The 21,933-nt window shown below is 35.8% G+C and overlaps 1 protein-coding gene across 1 annotated transcript; it reads left to right on the forward strand.

Annotated features, from left to right (window-relative positions):
* Positions 1–2,632: 2,632 nt before the first annotated feature.
* Positions 2,633–12,465, forward strand: LOC132555010 (F-actin-capping protein subunit beta isoforms 1 and 2-like). Its single transcript, XM_060219345.1, has 7 exons — positions 2,633–2,707; positions 5,391–5,480; positions 5,844–5,965; positions 7,027–7,140; positions 7,590–7,731; positions 8,692–8,874; positions 10,416–12,465. Exons 1-7 carry the CDS (start codon positions 2,705–2,707, stop codon positions 10,578–10,580), a joined length of 819 nt encoding a protein of 272 aa, XP_060075328.1. The 5' UTR covers positions 2,633–2,704; the 3' UTR covers positions 10,581–12,465.
* The last annotated feature ends 9,468 nt before the right edge of the window (positions 12,466–21,933 follow it).

A 21,933-nucleotide genomic window follows, 5' to 3' on the forward strand; every position in this document is an offset into this window, starting at 1 on the left:
CAGTGTCTGCTACACAAAATCTGAAAAAGGAAAACCATGACCTATAAGCTTCAATGTCACCATTGTTCAAATACAAATCAAAAATAAATACCTCATCATTAAATTATAACTTTATTTTACATTTAATTTACAAAAGTAAAACTAAAATTTAAGTTTTTGAATCAATGTTTTCAATAATGGTGTCATCAATAAGACAGGCTCTCCACAAAATAACTTCAGTATTAATTTGTTTTCCTAATGTCACAGGCCATTTTATGGGGACAATGTATGGCCAAATACAGGCCCAATTCCAAATTGGATCTATTTTGTAATACAGCCCAATTCCCATAATATGAAAATTTCATTTTCAATTAATTAATTTTACCCCTAAAATTTTATAAAAAAAGCCCATTACCAAATGAGTGAAAAAAGTCCTGTATCAATACTTCCCTACATCATTTATTCTTGCTATAAAACCTAAATCATAAATATAAAGCTGCAAATCTTTTCCTTTTTTAAAATTAATTGTTAATTTTCCTTATTAAATTAGGACAAATAGGGACAGATTAACAAAACATTATATAACTTTGGTATATGTAAACGATTTGGAGATGATGCATACCTCTTAATAATAACAGCTCTGTTTTGAAATAATTTCAAATTTTTAAAATACATCTCAAGTAATTATCAATGATACATAACATGACATAAGTCCTCACGTACAGGTGGATATATCAGATATGTTAATATATTTTTCACAGTAAGGAACGTCTGTGTATTCAAATGACCTATATTTTAGCTACCAACCATCAAAGTTAACATTTGCTTGTAAAGAAAGAAAAAATATTTCTCTACTGGCTTATAATTACATAAGTGTCAAACCCATTGATATTCATCTACCACATATCACCTCATTATTTCTGACATGTAGAGTTTCAAGCAAATTTCAATAATGATCAACATTATAAAAACCTCAAGAGATTTGTCTCTCTAAATTTAATGCCATGTAATTCCAACTCTCATGAGATTTGTTTCCATCGTCAAAATGAAATGAAACTGTTTGTCATGAAACAGGATTTGATATCTTTACCATAGTTAGTGACAATCAATGGCTTTCATGCTTATGTATGATAGCAAAATAAACGTTTAATATTTCTATCAGTGTATAACTTAATGGCATCATATTTGTTATGAATTATGTAAAACATTACCAAAATGCCAAGCTAATGGTCTCTAAAACCCAGATGTTTTTATACAGGGAGAAATTTTGACTGTCAATTGTCAAAACATCAAAAAGTCAATTTGGAGATTGATAGTCAGAACCCTTCAGACTTGTTTTGAGCCAATGTAGTTATGCAATTACATATTGAAAGATAAATTAGCCATTTGGGATTTGCGTTCCAGGCAGCTGATCTTGTAGAATATTTCTGGAAAGAATCATGTATCTCAACAAATATTAGGACTTCAGAAGAGTGACCCTATGGTGAAAATGTGATACTCAAAGTTCATGAGTTTTTTGTTTGTTTTTTTCAAATATATTCATTAATAATGCATCACACAGAATATGTAGCTATACATTGCCGATATCATGCACTTTTTTGGTGTTGCCCGACAGTGAAAAATCGCAATATCTGAGGTGTTTTATGTACATATTCAGTGGCATAATTTTACTGCACAGGTGAGTAACTGTTTCATATAGATTATGTCAAACTTTCCCAAAGCCAGGTAAAATTCATGACACATACATTCTGATATAATGATGCTGTTCTCATACTTGTTAAGTTTGCCACATGAAAAGCTTCATAAACATCAATATCAAGACAACTGACTCCTCTGGTTGTAAAAGAAGGGCGTTGGCCTGAAATAGTTTCTATATTAAAGTTACGTTTGAGAACGCTTTTTATGATTTTTTTTTTCAAGGAAGTGCAAAATTGGATTCATTCCTACAGTAGTTTAGTACAACCTGGATGACCCTATGGAGTACATAAATAAACCTCTTAAAAGCAAAAAAAAAAAAAAACTTTGCCATGTGAATAATTTCACGTGTGTAGAATCCCACAGATTCCACGTACATTTCAGGAAATGAGTATTTTTTTTTTAATTGACTGAAATTCAATATGAATGTAGGAATTATCAATAGCTTTATGTCAACCTAGTAGTGTATTTGAGATTTCAAAATTCTCTGTATAGCACATGAGACTATGGTAAGAAGCTATCAAACGCAAACAAAATTTACCAGGTACGAATTAAGAATGTGACATCAGGCTGGATATCTCGACACCTTAATCATACTTGTCAGCCATGTTTACAATAGACCGGAAGTCACGTGATAAGTGAAAATTTGTAGCCGAACTCGATTATAATTTGGAGTTTTTGATGGTCTCTCCGATTTGATAAGAGCAATACAGATTTTACAAACAACTTTAAGTATAGCTAAGGTCAGAGAAGTCTAATACAAAAGCGGTGAGATGTTTGCGATCAGCCAGGTGAAGTCCTCGCCACTGCCCAAAAATGGAGAAAAATGATTTCTGCAATTTGATTGGATAATCCTTACAGGGAATTCCTTCATTGATTTTCGGAAGGCCTTTGAAGCCTTCATGTTTATCTATAACCGGAAATTACTGGTATGTAGTTCTGGACGCCTCGGGACCGGGTCGAAAGAAGCCATACTCTTTGATCCATCGCTTCCTGGAAGAGAGTGTATTGAAGAAAAAATAGTTTTAAAATGGTTTGTATCGATATTAACTGTAGATTGAAACGGTGATTGGTGAATGCAGTCATATTGTTTGTTTATTAGTTAGACTTCTAGATTGTAGAAGGTGTAAAAGTAGCAAAAACATGAACGATCCTGTTAAATGGGAGGTGTCCACCGGAGCGAGTTTACACCAATGACAGATCATACAAATTAACACTTTGCGAGTAATATATATTTGATACCAATAGTGATTTACGTTTTGAGATTACTTCTACATAATCCTTTCTAGAAAAATAGTCGTATAGACCTTCATACTGCATTCTGAGTAACTGAGTTTGTATATAACTAGAATTGTGTAAACTGAAATCTTACACCCGAAAGTAACGGTGTTTAGATACAGGCCTTTGAGCCAGGAGCTGATCTCATCGTGATAGTAATAAGTTCATATAGCATTACATAATTCACAATATTGTAAGCGTTCCTTATATTCACGTGCATTTACTGTTTTATTTTTCGTAAGAAAGAAACAGGTACTGAGGCACCAGCAAATCTGACATAATAGGCAGATCTGACTATAGATATGTAGACCAAATGTAAACATACAGATTAGGTCCGGTCACATTTCTATTGTGCAGATAAGAAAAATATGACAAAATCATGTAAGTCAGTGAGATGAATGTTTCCAGCATATTTGCATAAATTCAGGCAATATTTTGGAATTTCATTGTCAGCATGGCCTCATTCATTGTGTTGTCTGAAGATTAGCATTCCTTTAATGCAGATTTGGGCCACAAATACGCTTTTAACAAGATGTTTCCATGCTAAAAATTCATAACCAATAATGATTGTGAATTGATTTATGAGTTGTTTCAATAATAAATTAAGAAAAATTTATGTCTCGCCATCAGAACATAAAGGTTTCCAAATAAAACTGCAATGACGAAATTCAACCAACTCACCAGAAATGGTGTCCTATGACATAAATCATCTGTTTCATCAATCTGCTAGATTCATCATCCATTTTATTTTTCTTTATGTGGATTCCATGATTGTGACCAGGTATGGCTTAGTTGATTTCATTTTGCTGTTGCTCCAGTACCTGAGAATGTCTATGTTTCTCTCCACACAGTTGATCATCTACTGTCTCTATTGCTGTCTAACATCAAGGACAGTTGTGCTTTTCCAATATTTAGTATTGCATGTTCTGTTATTGAGTTTCTGTCACAAATGATATACATATGCTTAGCAAATTGTTGATCTGTATCACTCTACAATGTCATTTAAATCCTTTTGTTTTCTGTATCATTTGATTCAATAGGGAATTTTGATACAAAAATAGATTTCATAGACAGAATAATTACTTCACAAATAAAAGACCAGCTGAACATTAACTACTATGATCACAGAATATTTTTTTTACATGTTAGAATGGAAACAGCTTTCATTAGTGAAGAAAATATCCATAATGATTTTCTTGTAAAGTAATGAGGAGGAAAGTTTGATCAATGTTTTCAAATCCTGGTATGACACAACATCTGTCCAAGATTAACACACAATCCCTATTGTTTAAAGATCTACTATACCTACTAGTTGTAGAATATGAATATAATTTACAGTGATTTCATTGAAATTGGACACAGAGTTTCAAATTACCTTTAGAAGTTTTGAGTGATTAGTGTGTTGCATTTTATGTAGATTTGGTCAAATCTTGCTCTAGTTTAGTAGTCAAAACAAGCTTTCACTACTTTTCAAGTTAAGGGAGATTCTGTTTTGAAATTTGATTGATCACAGTATTCAGATAATATACAAACAAGACAATGCAATGTTATATGTATACATATTACAAAAATATAAATATATAATCAAAATCATTTAGTAACGCAACAGATGACGTATTTGTGTTTGACCAGGAAGTTGAATGAGATAATAACACACATTGATTGTCTGTATGGTTTATGGCATATTGTTGATAAAGTTTTTGCTTCCTTATTTTACAGTTACAGATATTGTCAATTGTTTACTTTTTTCCTTGATTGACATGATGATCAAATTAATCTGTAACTCACAATTAAATCAGTTAATGGTACTGTTTGTCAGGGCTTTTCCCACTGATTTAGGAAATTGCCCATAAATCTCATTTTAGGAATGAAATTTATTACTTGAGAAAGAAATGTTTTGGAGTATATAATTTTAGTAATTTGGCAATATCTTAAAATACATCTAATGGGGAATTGGCAAATTTATTTCATTTTAGGTAGAAAATCAATCAATTGGGAAGGAAATGTATAGGAGTAAACATATCATATTATATATTATTAACGTTTATATTATGGAAATTAGGCCCTATTTAGAAAGAAATCCCATGTGGGAATGGGGTCCATCTGTCCCACAGATCCCACAAAAATACCCTGGATGTTGATGTTCCACCTAAAATGATAATACTGAAGATTATACTTCTACAGAGGAAATTTCAGGGAACCCTTTCAGGAATGTTATACATCAAATAAAACCACCTTGAAATAATTGCATTTTTAGGATATGACAGACCTTGAATAAGGTTAGCTGTGTGCAGTCATTTTGAAAACTGAATTTCAGCTGAAAATCAGGCTATGTTTGAATATGTTTGGTTGGTAGCTGCCACATTGGAAACATATTTTCATCCTTAACAGAATTTTTAAAACACCTAACTAAGAATGTGTCTTTGTTTTGCTTACAGACAGATCAACAGCTTGATTGTGCTTTAGATTTGATGAGGCGTCTGCCTCCCCAAAAAATAGAGAAAAACTTAACAGATCTTATTGACTTGGTAAGTACAGACATGTCTATTTCAAAATGAGCTATTGTTTTCTAATCATTATTTGAATGATTTGTAGTTATTGTATTAAATATATTCAGAGTTTGGTTTACCAGGCACCAGAATCAGTCAGGGTTACTTATGATAAAATTCTGTTAAATTTCAGGTTGTTTTGATTGATGAATTGATCAGTAGATCAGTAAAGTAATAAATTATAAAATTAAAACAAGTGATTTTTGGGAACTAGATATCACTACCAATCCTAGCTTTCTGATTGGTGGAAATTTTTTAACAAATTTCCGGTGAATCCTAGTTTTACAATACTTGCTGTGCTGGGTGAAATATAAAACAAAAATATGTATTCTACAAATCCAGGTTCCAAGTCTATGTGAAGACCTGCTTTCATCTGTGGACCAGCCACTTAAGATCGCCAGAGACAAAGTTGTAGGCAAAGACTACCTCTTGTGTGACTATAACCGAGATGGTGATTCCTACAGGTAAACCATTGTATAGGTAACACAAAGACATATGTCTATATACAGTCGAACCTTGTTGTCTCAAACTCAGTGGAACCATGGGAAAACTCAAAGATAACGGAGTATTCAATTTTGTTGTGTTTGATTGTTTTGTGTGAGTGTTTTGTGTAAAGTTAGGGAGGGACCGACGAAATGCTTTGAATTAAACAAGGTCTTTGAGTTATCCAACTTCAAGATAAAGAGGTTCAACTGTATGTGTGTAACATAGATAGAGGCTCGAACCTCTATCAGATGGGAATGTATTGGTTTTTGGTAACTTTTTATGTTAAGATATAATGTTATAATATTAACATTAAAATTCACCAGGAAAAATTGTGATTCATGATTCTTACGTCTGATGTCTGATTGTGATAGAAAGCTTTCATGCTAAGTCACACCATGATCATTTCCAGAAAATAATGATTGATTGGAGATAACTTTTAAGTAAAAATATTGATTTTATGAATTATTCAAATAAATCATTGGACACTGTGATTGATCACTATCAATATCGTTATCTATTAATATACATGTTGTATGATTGTGTCTTCTTTTTTTGATAATTTGGGTAGTAGAGTTCGACAGAACAACACCAGTAGACAACTGACCAATTATCAAGGTCACTGTGTCAAAAGGGCACATTTTACATCTTTTCATGTGTGTACTGACAATGTAAATAGAGTGGTTAAATTTACCCTTAAAGGTCAGAAACAAAGCCAGGTCCTTCTGACACAGGGATGACAGACTTGATTAAAACTTCATAGAGTATTAAACACAAAGGACTGCATGTAAAATTTTCACTGCAATACTTTCTTGACAAGACACTGGTTTTATGAAAGAAGACTCTCAGTTGTTAAAGTGAAATATCTGGTCATTACTATAAAGGTGTATGTTGCTGAGAAAATTGAATTAACGGAACAGGACGAGTGTTGCATGCATCACTAACTGTAAACTTGTTTATTCTATTTTTAGGTCATTATGTTGTTTAATTATTTATACTTTTTTAGACCTGTCCGGAGTATAATTATCTATTCTAATTTTAGGTCTCCCTGGAGTAATTCATATGATCCTCCACTTGAGGACGGGACCATGCCATCTGACAAACTACGGAAACTAGAAGTTGATGCCAATAGCGCTTTTGACCAATATAGAGAAATGTAGGCCTTTTTGCTTTGCTAACACTGTCTTATCTATAAAAAAGGGAAAAGACAACTATTTATAAGTGTTTAAAGTATTTCTCTTAAATATCAGACATCAGAGTACCTGAGGTAATGCCATGTTCTCCTTTTGTTCTGTTCTGTCAATAAATACGCCTGAATGGTAAATATAAAGGAAATATAGTGCTACAATTTCATTTTCAAATTTTTATTGTTTAAATGTTTTGTGAAAAAGTTTCATTAAAGTGTATGGTACTGTAAAATGAAATTTAAAACTAAATCCTGCTGTTAATCTTCCAGGTATTTTGAAAAAAACCGCATCATGAATTAAAATTCTTTGTGTATGATAAAGAATGTTGATTTGAAACTTAATGTATTTTAGTAAAAACTGTACCCTAATTTTGAACCTCCACATATTTTGATAAAAATCACTGATTTTAAACTTCCAGGTATTTTGAGGGTGGTGTGTCATCTGTCTACCTATGGGACCTTGATCACGGATTTGCTGGTGCTATACTCATTAAAAAGGCTGGTGATGGGTCCAGAAATATAAAAGGCTGCTGGGATTCGCTACATGTTATAGAGGTCCAGGTAAGATACAGACCGACAGGGTCCAGAAATATTAATGGCTGCTAGCTCCAGATAAAATACAGATGTATAGGGTCCACAAATAATAGTGGCTGCTGTGCTTAAGGCAATATACAAACCTACAAGGATCCAGAAATATTAATGGCTGCTAGCTCCAGATAAAATACAGATTTATAGGGCCACAAATATTAGTGACTGCCGTGCTTAAGGCAATATACAGACTTACAGGGTCCAGAAATATTAATAGCTGCTGGGATTCTGTGTATCAATGATGTCAGGCAGATAAGAAAGTATCGACATTGCCATATTTAGATTTCTGTAGACAATGGTTATGTTTCACATTTGTGTTGAATACATGTAAAATGTATCTAAGTTTGCACAGATAACAGTGGTACATTAAATACATGGATCAATAAACATCAGATAGTGAATGTATTTTAAACATCATAGAAGGCATCAAATTGCCTCTGGTCTGTCTGGAGGACAAATGAGCTTTTAAAGGTGTGGTCAAGTATAGGTTTGGTCTGTCTCTCCCCTGTTTGTTACCTGAGACAAAATCTTGTGGTGGCCTTTTGCAATCGTCTTTTGTCTGGCGTTGTGTGTCAGTGTGTCCTTAAACTTTTAACATTGTCCTGAATTGATTTAAATGAGATTTTGTAGAAACCTTTCCTTCTAAAGGTGAACCAAAATTGTGATTTGTAAGGTTCTTATGGCCCTATCTTATAGGGCCTCAGGGGCAGGCCAAAAGGAAGCAGATTGACTCCCCTCAACATCCAGATAATGTAGAATCAAATGCTCTTCATGGATACTTTTACCAAAATTGTAAACTTCAGATGCCTGGGTTCTCACATTTCCTCCTGTTGAGGGGAGTAGAGTTTATGGTAGTTTACATTGGAAAGGAACATTGTTTGGAGGTCACAGGGGGTAATATCCTATATACAAATATCATTGTTGGTATTACAGGAGAGGTCCAGTGGCAGGAGTGCTCAATACAAACTTACATCTACAGCAATGTTGTGGCTGCAGACCTCCAAGGAGAGTTCAGGGGTGATGAACCTTGGCGGTAGTCTCACACGTCAGATAGAACAAGACTGTACTGTCAGTGAAAACACACCTCACATATACAACATTGGCAGAATGGTAGAGGTAAGAAACATTCTCTCCTTCACCCCACACCCCCAACTCTTTACTGGTGGTTCTGTTCCTCCTGTCTCACTGTCTTCCTTTCCTTAACTCTTTCCTGGTCATGTTCTTCCCTTTTCTCCCTCCCTTCTTGTCCTATTCCCCCTGTCTCCATCCCTAACTCTTTTCTGGTCAAATTCTTTCCTTCTCTCTGTCACCCCTTCATTCCCTCACTAACAATGTCATGGTCCAATTCTTCCCATTTCTCCATCTCCTCCTCCTTTCCTCCCTTCCTCCCTCCTGACCCTGTTCTTCCTTTCTCTCCATCTCCTCCTCCTTTCCTCCCTTCCTCCCTCCTAGTCCTGTTCTTTCTTTCTCTCTGTCTCCCTCCCACACTCCTGGCCCTTTACTTCCTTTCTGTCTGTCTCCTCCTTCCCTCCCTAACTCCTGACCCTGTTCTTCCTTTCTCTCCATCTTCTCCTCCTTCCATCCCTAACTCTGTCATGGTCCAATTATTCCCTTCTCTCTGTCTCCCCCTCACTCCTTCCTGATCCTGTTCTTCCCTTCTCTCTGCTTTCCGATCCCTCCCTCCCCCTAACTCAGTCCTGGTCAGATTCTTCCTTCCTCTGTCTCCCCTCCCTCACTCCTGGTCCAATTATTCCCTTCTCTCTGTCTCCCCTTCACTCCTTCCTGATCCTGTTCTTCCCTTCTCTCTGCTTCCCCATCCCTCCCTCCCCCTAACTCAGTCCTGGTCAAATTCTTCCTTCCTCTGTCTCCCTCCCTCACTCCTGACCCTGTTCTTCCTTTCTCTCCATCTCCTCCTCCTTTCCTCCCTAATGCTGTCCTGATCCTGTTCTTCCCTTCTCTCTGCTTCCCCATCCCTCCCTCCCCCTAACTCAGTCCTGGTCAGATTCTTCCTTCCTCTGTCTCTCCCTCCCTCCCTCACTCCTGGCCATGTTCTTCCTTTCTCTCCGTCTCCTCCTCCTTTCCTCCCTAACTCTGTCCTGGTTCTATTATATCCTTCTTTCTGTCTCCCCCTCACTCCTTCCTGATTCTGTTCTTCCCTTCTCTCTGCTCCCAATCCCTCCCTACCCAACTCTGTCTTTGTCCTATTCTTCCCTCCCTCCCTCCCTCCTCCCTATCTATGTCTGGATCCTATTCTTCCTTTGTCGTTGTCCTAGTCTTCCTTGAGCTCCGCACAGTTTTTGTCATTGTAGAACCACAAACCATAGTGGAATGTTTACAATATCATTATCATTTCATATCACTACATTCATCTACCTTACATTACTGTAAAGGGATTTCATTCATGCAATTGTAGAGGATGGACAACTAAGTCACAGAATTTGTCTGTTTAGTGAAATTTCAGTAAAACTGAGAAAATTGATTCATAAAAATTTGCGTGAAGACATCTTGAACATCACTGCACCTTTCGACCAGAGGAAATGGTTAGACTTTGTGTTTGTTTTATTCTCATTTTCCTTACCATTGTAACTGAATACTTAGTGTTTGATGAATAGATTCAAGTTTGAAAGTTGATTGCATACAAAGTTTTTCTTTTTTAGGAAATGGAAAATAAGATTAGAAACACATTAAATGAGATTTACTTTGGGAAAACCCGGGACATTGTGAATGGACTACGATCAGTAGACCAGATCGCTGACAAGAAGCAGGAAGATTTGAGGAAGGAGCTTCAAGGATTTCTTCAGAACCGGATCCAGTCACAGTGACCTTGAGGTCAGAGTTCAAAGGCTGACTATTAAACACAACACAGTTGTGCTGGTGACAATTTCTTTCAAGTGTGCGGTCTAAGTGGGAAGTATTGGATCAGCAACACAGCTTTCCTGTCCGATCTGAGCCAGGATCAATGATATACAGTTACTAACATTCTATAGACTCCAGAGAGAATTAAACAATCAAGTGGTCGCTTCCTTGGGGATTTATTTGATTGATGAATATGTATAAGGAAGGACTTCACAGTATTTTAGGTTTTTAGAATGTAACTTTTTGTTTACATTTTTCTGCTACAAAACATGACTGAGTTATGATTTTTGTAAAAATTGTATATAACATCGAAAGTGAAATATTTGAGAAGCAATATACCAGTAATATAACAGTCCTTGATATTTTTTTAGTCCCAGGTTTACTGATGAGCTAAGTGCCATTCCAGTATACTGATAATTTGTGTGATGATCAGTTCAGATATCAGATTTTAAGTATCAGACCAACATGTAGCTCAATAACATCGAATGGCTTCTAGTTCTCCCTTTGTATGATTAAGTCTTACAATAAAAATGTTTTTTTTTTCTTTTCTTTTTTTAAATTCTCCCTGAAATTTTAAGGGTCAAATTCAATATCAACTAGACATTTTGGTAAGTCTACCAATATTGAATCCTATTATGTATACTGAAAAAAAAACACCTTGAAACTCACTGCCATAAATATCAACTGTAGTGATGATTATAAATAAGTAATTTAGTGATTGTTTCCATAGTTACAGGTATATAAGTGAACATGGCAACTGACACTGGTAAAGCTTTGTAACCATGGTAATGTCTTCAAAAATTATTTACCATGGTAACTGCATTTAGATGTTATAATTGTTACCATGGTAACTGTAATGATAATATACATTGTTACCATGGTAACTGTAATGAAAATATACATTGTTACCATGGTAACATAACAAATATGTAAACATGTATAATAGCTACTTAATATCTGTAACTGTAGATAGATGTAACACATTAAAGTACAAACTAAATACTATATCTATGATTTTGGACAAAATCGGTCTGATTTCACTTTTTCTTGGGAGTATTTATTTTCTATGATATATTAATTTAACACTGTAATTTGGACACCAATAATACTATTTTCCTCACTAAACAGGAATCTACATGTTATTGTTTTGTGAGCATGAGAGAATGTAAACAAATATTGAGAAACCTCTATAATTACTATACTGCTTTCCTGTCTCAAACCAAAAACACAATTCACTAAGACAGATTAGTAATGAAATATCTCATTTCAATTTATTATTCATTTAAAAATAATTTTGTTTTGAAGAATTGAGATGCTGAAGAGTAAAAGAAATGTATTAGGGAATATTTCTAATATTCTACTGATTTTTATGGTTCCAGATGAAAGAAACTATCTCAGCATCAAACTGTCATTTCTCAGGTAACATGGAAAATGAGAAAATGATCAAGACTATCAGAACCATTCCCTGGAAATAAATTGTAGTGTTATCATACTGTCATCAAAAATTTAGGCCATTTACATCAATGTTATGATGATTTTTGTTCGTTTTCATCATTTTTTTGGCAAGAAGTTTGGTATGTTGAACTGTCCATTGAAACATGGATGATTCCAGTAGCTCTCCATGTTACATATATACACAGAACTAAGGAGGGTGTTGATTTGTATATGTATATATTACAACTATTATAATGAAGGGCGGCGTAATGTTGTCCTCTAGCTTTGAATAATCTTAATCATTTTGAAGCTTGGTAACTCTATGCCAAGTCTATTGCCTTTAAGGGCATATGTGATCATGATTGCACAGATGATCAAGGTCACATTTTATTATTAAAATATTGCTGATGTAATATAGCTTTGTCTTGTGTGTTTTTATTTCACTGCTATGTACAGAAACATTGTCATATTGAAAAATGTTGTTAAAATGAATATTCAAATGTTCTTAATTTTCATATAACTTTAGTGTGTATATATATATATATTAAAACCATATTTACACAAAATAAGTCATAATTTCCATAAACTGTTAATCACTAATATTTTTGATGGCATTTTTGTTCACATTATTATGTGAGGATGCCCTCTCGTTTATTTGTACAAAAATAATTCTTTGATGACATCCATGGTGATTTGATCAGTATACCTAATTTACAAATTTGAAGACATTTGTCGACCACTGTTCGTGAAGTAATGTCCATGTGAACATGTCTGGTCTGGAGAGGTAAGTTTGTGAAATAAAGTATTCACAAAATCTAAATGACAGTTTGACCACTCCTACTTTTATACTACAAAATTAATGACTGGTGTTCCAATATGTTAACAGAATATTTATTCAAACACAGATTTGATAAAACAACAAAATGAAAACAAAAGAAAGATTAACATGGCAACTCTCAAAAAAGTAAAAAGATAATAAACCAGCTGTTCCGGAAAAGTAACTGTCTTCTGCTTCATTAGCGACACCAACCATGTAAACCTTGGCTAATCCCAACAATATAATGTCATGCTCTCAAATAAGAACAATGTATACAACAAAGGAACCATCAGGTATACTTAAGTCTATCAGACAGGTCCAGCTGAAATCAGAGACGAAATAGCACACAACCTGACAGCAGGAGACAAAATGTTAGTAGTAAAGTTAGTGTAAAATCTGTTACACCAGGAGAGGTAGATCATGCTCAGCTTGTTTTAATGATTTTTTGTTGAAGTCTTCGACCAATGTCACCAGCTCAGTCACGAGTTATTTTAGAAATTTCTAGGTAAAGTCACAGACGGTTTTCCTGTTTTCTAAATAAATTAATGAAATAATTATGAATGTTAGCCAATGAGATTAAAATTTTGATGTGTAAGAATAGAAGCAGTGAGTTTAACATTACATTTAGTTTAGGATATTACATTTTAGGATATAACAATTAGTTTAGTATATAACAATTCGTTTAGTATATAACAATTAGTTTAGTATATGGTACAGTTGATACTCAATATCAGTGGCATGAGATTTCAAAACCAGTAGTGTCCAAACACAACACCTGGTTTACGCAAGCTTTTTAACATGAAAATATTGTCAGTCACCCTTGTTCTTCATGTTTACCTCCTCCTACAAGAGGGGGCTTAACATTAGACATTTGTCCCCATACTACAGGAAGGTCTAAAGGTTTGTGTTGGGTCTGTGGTCATCCTGGACATTTGTCACCGTACTACAGGGAGGTCTTAAGATTTGTACTGGGTCTTTGATAAATCTGGACATTTGTCACAGTACTACAGGAAGGTCTAAAGGTTTGTACTGGGTCTGTGGTCATCCTGGACATTTGTCACCGTACTACAGAAAAGATTCAAGGTTTGAACTGGGTCTGTGGTCATCCTGGACATTTGTCACCGTACTACAGGAAGATCTAAAGGTTTGTACTGGGTCTGTGGTCATCTTGGACATTTGTCACGGTACTATAGGAAGGTCTAAAGGTTTGTACAGGGTCTGTGGTCATCCTGGACATTTGTCAACATACTACAGGAAGGTCTAAAGGTTTGTACTGGGTCTGTGGTCATCCTGGACATTTGTCACCGTACTACAGGAAGGTCTAAAGGTTTGTACTGGGTCTGTGGTCATCCTGGACATTTGTCAACATACTACAGGAAAGTCTAAAGGTTAGTACTGGGTCTGTGGTCATCCTGGACATTTGTCACCGTACTACAGAAAGGTCTAAAGGGTTGTACTGTGTCTGTGGTCATCCTGGACATTTGTCTCCTTACTACAGAAAGGTCATAAGGGTTGTACTGGGTCTGTGGTCATCCTGGACATTTGTCCCCTTACTACAGGAAGGTCTAAATGGTTGTACTGGGTCTGTGGTCATCCTGGACATTTGTCCCCTTACTACAGGAAGGTCTAAAGGTTTGTACTTGGTCTGTGGTCATCCTGGACATTTGTCACTGTACTACAGGAAGGTCTAAAGGTTTGGACTGGGTCTGTGGTCATCTTGGACATTTGACACGGTACTACAGGAAGGTCTAAAGGTTTGTACTGGGTCTGTTACCGAAATGTTTGACCTTGACCTTCTCTAAAGTTACGGAGGTCAAATAGTTTCACTTTCATTTGGATAATTAGCCAATAGCAAGCTGTGGTAGATTGTATCAGGGATGTATGATAATATAAGATGAATATAGAATTTGTTGTAAGGAATTATTGCAGAGGTCAAGCATGATTATTTCCAAAAAATTATCCATTTTTGAAATAGTTGCTGAAAGGTAAGCGGACTATGCGTCATAATTTCTAAAAAGTTTAAAACGGGAGGTCCGGTGGCTTTACCATACTAGTCACACTCAGGATTTATCACCCATATAATTCGGTTATAAGAATTAAACTTCAAAACAACCAGAGATGATGTAACTCTAAAATAATCTTGATTTATTTTAACAGTATAATTTTATGATCTTTTTAAAATTTCTTAGAATCATGTTGCATATGCAGATGCTTTTTTCAGAAATTCTTTGAATACTTCAAATAATAGTTAAAACAGTAAAAGAACGTAAACATTATATTACAGAAGGTATACTTTTAGATGTTATCACATTTCAGTTGGACTTGAGATATACCATTTTTCCCTTTAAAAAATGTTTCTTGAGTGTTTGAAGAATGTTGTGTTATTTTTGTTTTATGTTTCTCTTTTTCTTCTTCTTCTTTCTTTTTTAAAGAAGAAATACAGACCAAGGATATATCAAGTTCTTAAACAGTGATCGACATCTTCCCTTGTAGACATAGATCATGTGGCTGACGTGTCTTTTGAAGAGTTGCTTCCCTTTGACCATAAAATTAATTTGAATGCTGCTGGACTGCTTATCTCTGTGCTATTAAAATCAACGATGTGTAGGACAGCAGATGTTTTCTCTTTAAATTTACTTTCCCACAGCATATCTATGATATCTAATAATTTTGAAACTTTAACTCGTGACCTCAGTATATTTACTGTAAAAGTGCATAACGGTTTATTTATTTATTTTCTCATGGCATAACAGCTATTCTGTGAAACTCACAACCCGCCGTAACGAATAGGTTATGGGGTTAGGGTTGGGGTGAGTTCTGGTAGTTAAGTATCCATTTACCAATAAAACCAAGACTATTGGGCTACGATACACTTTCTCCGACACGCCTCTTTTTTAATTTGTTTTTAACAAGTCGCTGGGCTGTTGAAAGGAATAAGAATGTATTTTTCCTGTTAAAAAAAACCAAGCCGAAAATCTGCTCAGCAATGACCAGTAGCCCTGTAAAGACAAAGTGATGCTTTCACATTTATTGTTAACATCATTATAAAAATGAACACCAGCATGGGATATTGACGGAGGATTTCACGGTTTATTTTCAAAATTCGTGAAAATTTTATCAGGAGTAAGTTTGATGGTAAGTGATATTTTCAGCCTTATTCAGGTTGTGAAAAAAATATCTGTTTGTCTGTCTGTGAACTTTATATTTCAACCCAAATGACACCTGGGTTAGATGATGTGCAGTGTGATTGTGTATAATTACGTGTACGGGTAATTTTTAAGGGGTAACCCAAGCTCTACTAACGGAAATAAAAAGTGGACAAAAATAAGAATAGGCGTATTATAATGACATACTGGATTGATTGACTATTGAGGTCAGTGCCGAAATGAATCTTTTGACAAACTTCGAAATACCGCAAATTATGTAAAAATAATTTGATTTATTTTAATGTTGTAGAAGTTGAGTGTACAGATCACTTTCCTAGCATCAGCTGGTGGGAACTTCCCTTTAGTCGAGCGGTAGTGTCCGGCTAGAGACCGAAAGGTTGCTATTTCGAATTCCAAAGAGGCACGGTGTTTTTCAATGGATTCCTATTGCAGATTTGGAGTCGATGACCACTCCAAGGGTAGGAGCTATAGGAGACTGAGATCCTACCTTGGGTATATTTAACCTGGTTTGTTGTAGTCTTCGGGGTCGAAGACTTTGTGAAGGACGAAGTAGTATAGAAGTTAAGTGTACAGATCACCGTTCTGTCATCAATTAGTGGGAATTTCCCTACAGTCAAGAGTAGAGTGTCCGGCTGGATACCACAGGGTAACAATATTCCAGGCAAAAGTTCACATTTTCATACATACGAAAATTAAACAGTCAAATTTAGGCAATGATAACAGAAAAAAAATATCAATGAAACTTTTATATTCACAATATTACAGAAAGTATAGCTAAAGACATAATTAATGAAACATTTAATTTAGACTTAAGATGAGCGTTTCTAAGGCTGTAAAGTTTGCTATTTTCCTCCATTGGTTGCTGGAAGATTCTTGCCATTTTTCTTACAAAGTAGAGCTATATTAAGTTTCAAAACGATAAGACACATCTGAATGACGGCTTTTTTTTTTTTTTAGAGTTGCTTCCCTTTGACCATAAAAATCGTTCTACCGTTGGCACTTTTGAAGGATAAAAACTGCTTTCTCTTAAAATGTACTTTCCCATCAGTGCATGAGTAAGGTACAGATTTAATCTGTCGAATGCTCAGAGAAGATATATATATAACATAACGCCAACACTTGTTCCCTAACATCCTTGTTAATGTACTGTGGGTCTAACACTCCCTGCAGGGCTCCAGTATCGATATATAACTATTGTTTTAGTTTTCACGTTAGTCCGAATTATTCTGACGTTCTATCGACATCTCTCCAGACCGATACATAAAAAGTCGATAGAACGTCAGAATAATTTGGACTTTTTCCACCTCTTTGATATCCAATAACGTTGAAATGCGACCGACAAACACCGTTTATTGCCTCTAACAGTACAAAATGGTTTTATTCATTTCTCATGACGTAACGGTTCGAATCTAACATCCCCGACATAACCCTTCCCCGGGGATGGGGGAGTCACATTTACAATTACGGGGTTCTGGTGGCTTGATATCAATTTGCCAGTAAAACCCGATTACATGAGCTGGGACCCACTTTATTAGACACGCCACTTGTTTACTTCAGCCATAAACTCGGGATCATAGTGTGTCGGTTTTGCTTTCAGAAACAGCAGGGCGTTTGTACCGTTGTAATTTTATATTTGCAGATTTTAAACAATTAATTCTAAAAATACTGCAAACAGCTGTCAGTTCTTGTATTAGCCAACGTTGCCACCGGAGAGTGGAGTTTATCGATACGCCGACTCAGCGGAAAGATTTGGTAACGTCCTGAACACGTTGTTTTAAAATTTGAAACGGCTTTTAGTCTGACAAATTTGAGTTCCGTGGAACTTGGTCTAGAGATTTGTGACACTTTGTTACTAAATTGGTTTCACTTCTTTAACCTTGTGTAGGAGAACGGTTGGTAGTGTGGCGTTTAACGACGGTTCTATGTATACTGGAGGGTGTGTCTTGGTCCTTCTCACTCTGACCATGTTCGTATAGCAAAACTTTCCGAACATTATATACAACGGAATATTGCATGTCTGAACATTGTGAAATAAGAAACATTGTTAGTCTGAAAATTGTGTACAGTGGAACCCTGTTAGCCTGAACATTGTGTACAGAGGAACATTGTTGTCTGAACATTGTGTACAGAGGAACATTGTTCGTCTAAATATTGTGTACAGAGGAACATTGTTGTCTGAACATTGTGTACAGAGGAACATTGTTCGCCTGAACATTGTAAACTGAGGAACATTGTTCATCTGAATATTGTGTACAGAGGAATATTGTTCGTCTAAATATTGTGTACAGAGGAACAATGTTGTCTGAACATTGTGTACAGAGGAACATTGTTCATCTGAATATTGTGTACAGAGGAACATTGTTGTCTGAACATTGTGTACAGAGGAACATTGTTTGAATATTGTGTACAGAGGAACATTGTTCGTCTAAATATTGTGTACAGAGGAACAATGTTGTCTGAACATTGTGTACAGAGGAACATTGTTTGAATATTGTGTACAGAGGAACATTGTTCGTCTAAATATTGTGTACAGAGGAACATTGTTGTCTGAACATTGTGTACAGAGGAACATTGTTCATCTGAATATTGTGTACAGAGGAACATTGTTGTCTGAACATTGTGTACAGAGGAACATTGTTCTTCTGAATATTGTGTACAGAGGAACATTGTTGTCTGAACATTGTGTACAGAGGAACATTGTTCATCTGAATATTGTGTACAATGAACCTTATTAGTATGAACTTTATGTTGACAAAAACCTTGTATTTTTAAACTTTACATGGATTTAAACCTTGTTAGTATGAACATTGTGTAAGGTAGAACTGACTATTTTGTGCAGTGCAACCTTGTTTGTCTGAAATTGCTGTACAGTGTAACTTTGCAAGTCTGAAATTTGTATACAGTTTGTTAATGAATTCTGTTCGGACTTTGTTGAGAGTTTGACCTCTTGGAGAATATAATGAGGTTTTAAACATATAGACAAATGGTTACTTAGCTGCTTTAGTAACAGAAAATTTGACACTGATATGATCAGACAGAGTCAAGAGTATCTTAATGCTAATGACAGGGATCAAAGATTGGATTTTAGAGGCATAGGGTGTAATCTAGTTATTATTTTTTTTAAGACAAACTCGTAATTTACACCCACTTTTGATATCAAACTTATCCCAGAATTTCTGACTTAAAATTCAAGACCTTTTCAAGGCTGCTCTGAGATAGCCGATACCAAATTCAGAGACTATCAAGGCATGACACTGAATTTCTAGGACTTTTCAACATAGACACTGAAATTCAAGGACTTTTAATTAAAAAAATATCATGCTCCTGAATGTAATTTTAGTCCATGTAATTACAAATGACCTACTGAAAAAATTCCATGAAATCTTGAATGCCAGCATCTCTCTGAAAAAAGTCTGATATGCACCAAGATTTGACAGAAAAGTACCTTACCTTACAATTACATGTATTGACTATAATGATATTAAAACACTTTGGTATTTATATAAATATAACCAAAATTGTGGGCAATGTTCATCAGATGTCTGTTTACATCCAGCTTAGGAACCAAAATTGTGGGCAATGTTCATCAGATGTATGGTTACATCCAGCTTACAACATCAGTGTAAGTCCAGTAAAGGGAACAGCCGAAACATTGTGATGTCACAGTACAGCCAGACTAATTACTGGTATCATTATTACAGTGAATGTCTGGTACAGTAATAGGAAGGAAGTGTACAGCTATATATATTTCTGTGTAAATTATATAATTTTGCCACAAACATTTTTTTACTGATGTGTATGGAGTCTGAATAACACATTAGATTACTCTGATCTCAAATTGTCTACAGATAGCCTTACTTCACATTTTGGCTTTAAATAAACATCTTCCTGGGTTTGCATCTTCTGCCAGTTACTATCATCCTGAAAAACACACTGACCCCTTCTATTGTTTACTATTTACATCTCAACTCTGCCCCGCTCCAATGAACCTAGTTAACTCAAAAGGTCACAATACTTAATTCAGATACAATGGTTCTAGTTCACTTCATCTTCATGAGGATCACATCGCTTCATCAGCCCATGTAAGTAACAGATGATGTGGATCACCTCTCTTCATCAGCCCATGTAAGTAACAGATGATGTGGATCACCTCTCTTCATCAGCCCATGTAAGTAACAGATGATGTGGATCACCTCTCTTCATCAGCCCATGTAAGTAACAGATGATAAGGATCACCTCTCTTCATCAGCCCATGTAAGTAACAGATGATGTGGATCACCTCTCTTCATCAGCCCATGTAAGTAACAGATGATAAGGATCACCTCTCTTCATCAGCCCATGTAAGTAACAGATGATGTGGATCACCTCTCTTCATCTGCCCATGTAAGTAACAGATGATGTGGATCACCTCTCTTCATCAGCCCATGTAAGTAACAGATGATGTGGATCACCTCTCTTCATCAGCCCATGTAAGTAACAGATGATGTGGATCACCTCTCTCTCTTAACATGTGGATCACCTCTCTTCATCAGCCCATGTAAGTAACAGATGATGTGGATCACCTCTCTTCATCAGCCCATGTAAGTAACAGATGATGTGGATCACCTCTCTTCATCAGCCCATGTAAGTAACAGATGATGTGGATCACCTCTCTTCATCAGCCCATGTAAGTAACAGATGATGTGGATCACCTCTCTTCATCAGCCCATGTAAGTAACAGATGATGTGGATCACCTCTCTTCATCAGCCATGTAAGTAACATGTGGATCACCTCTCTTCATCAGCCCATGTAAGTAACAGATGATGTGGATCACCTCTCTTCATCAGCCCATGTAAGTAACAGATGATGTGGATCACCTCTCTTCATCAGCCCATGTAAGTAACAGATGATGTGGATCACCTCTCTTCATCAGCCCATGTAAGTAACAGATGATGTGGATCACCTCTCTTCATCAGCCCATGTAAGTAACAGATGATGTGGATCACCTCTCTTCATCAGCCCATGTAAGTAACAGATGATGTGGATCACCTCTCTTCATCAGCCCATGTAAGTAACAGATGATGTGGATCACCTCTCTTCATCAGCCCATGTAAGTAACAGATGATGTGGATCACCTCTCTTCATCAGCCCATGTAAGTAACAGATGATGTGGATCACCTCTCTTAACCTCTCTTCATCAGCCCATGTAAGTAACAGATGATGTGGATCACCTCTCTTCATCAGCCCATGTAAGTAACAGATGATGTGGATCACCTCTCTTCATCAGCCCATGTAAGTAACAGATGATGTGGATCACCTCTCTTCATCAGCCCATGAAGTAACAGATGATGTGGATCACCTCTCTTCATCAGCCCATGTAAGTAACAGATGATGTGGATCACCTCTCTTCATCAGCCCATGTAAGTAACAGATGATGTGGATCACCTCTCTTCATCAGCCCATGTAAGTAACAGATGATGTGGATCACCTCTCTTCATCAGCCCATGTAAGTAACAGATGATGTGGATCACCTCTCTTCATCAGCCCATGTAAGTAACAGATGATGTGGATCACCTCTCTTCATCAGCCCATGTAAGTAACAGATGATGTGGATCACCTCTCTTCATCAGCCCATGTAAGTAACAGATGATGTGGATCACCTCTCTTCATCAGCCCATGTAAGTAACAGATGATGTGGATCACCTCTCTTCATCAGCCCATGTAAGTAACAGATGATGTGGATCACCTCTCTTCATCAGCCCATGTAAGTAACAAAACAGACGATCAATTCTTAATTCCTGAACAAAGAAGACAAACAAGATGAAATGCAATTGTTCAATTTGTCTTTATTAAAGGTGATATAAATGTGGTCAACAGATTTATCAATGTTTACTGTCATCAATATGGAATTGTATTGGTTA

Source organism: Ylistrum balloti, unplaced genomic scaffold (assembly GCF_031769215.1).
Source record: "Ylistrum balloti isolate Yb309-2 unplaced genomic scaffold, AGI_CSIRO_Ybal_v1 Utg369646, whole genome shotgun sequence".
Taxonomy (NCBI): domain Eukaryota; kingdom Metazoa; phylum Mollusca; class Bivalvia; order Pectinida; family Pectinidae; genus Ylistrum; species Ylistrum balloti.

Coding starts and splice junctions, on each gene's coding strand:
- LOC132555010 (XM_060219345.1), top strand. Junction 5,966..7,026: donor CGAGATGGTGATTCCTACAG/GTAAACCATTGT, acceptor TTCTAATTTTAG/GTCTCCCTGGAGTAATTCAT. Junction 7,141..7,589: donor TTTGACCAATATAGAGAAAT/GTAGGCCTTTTT, acceptor TTAAACTTCCAG/GTATTTTGAGGGTGGTGTGT.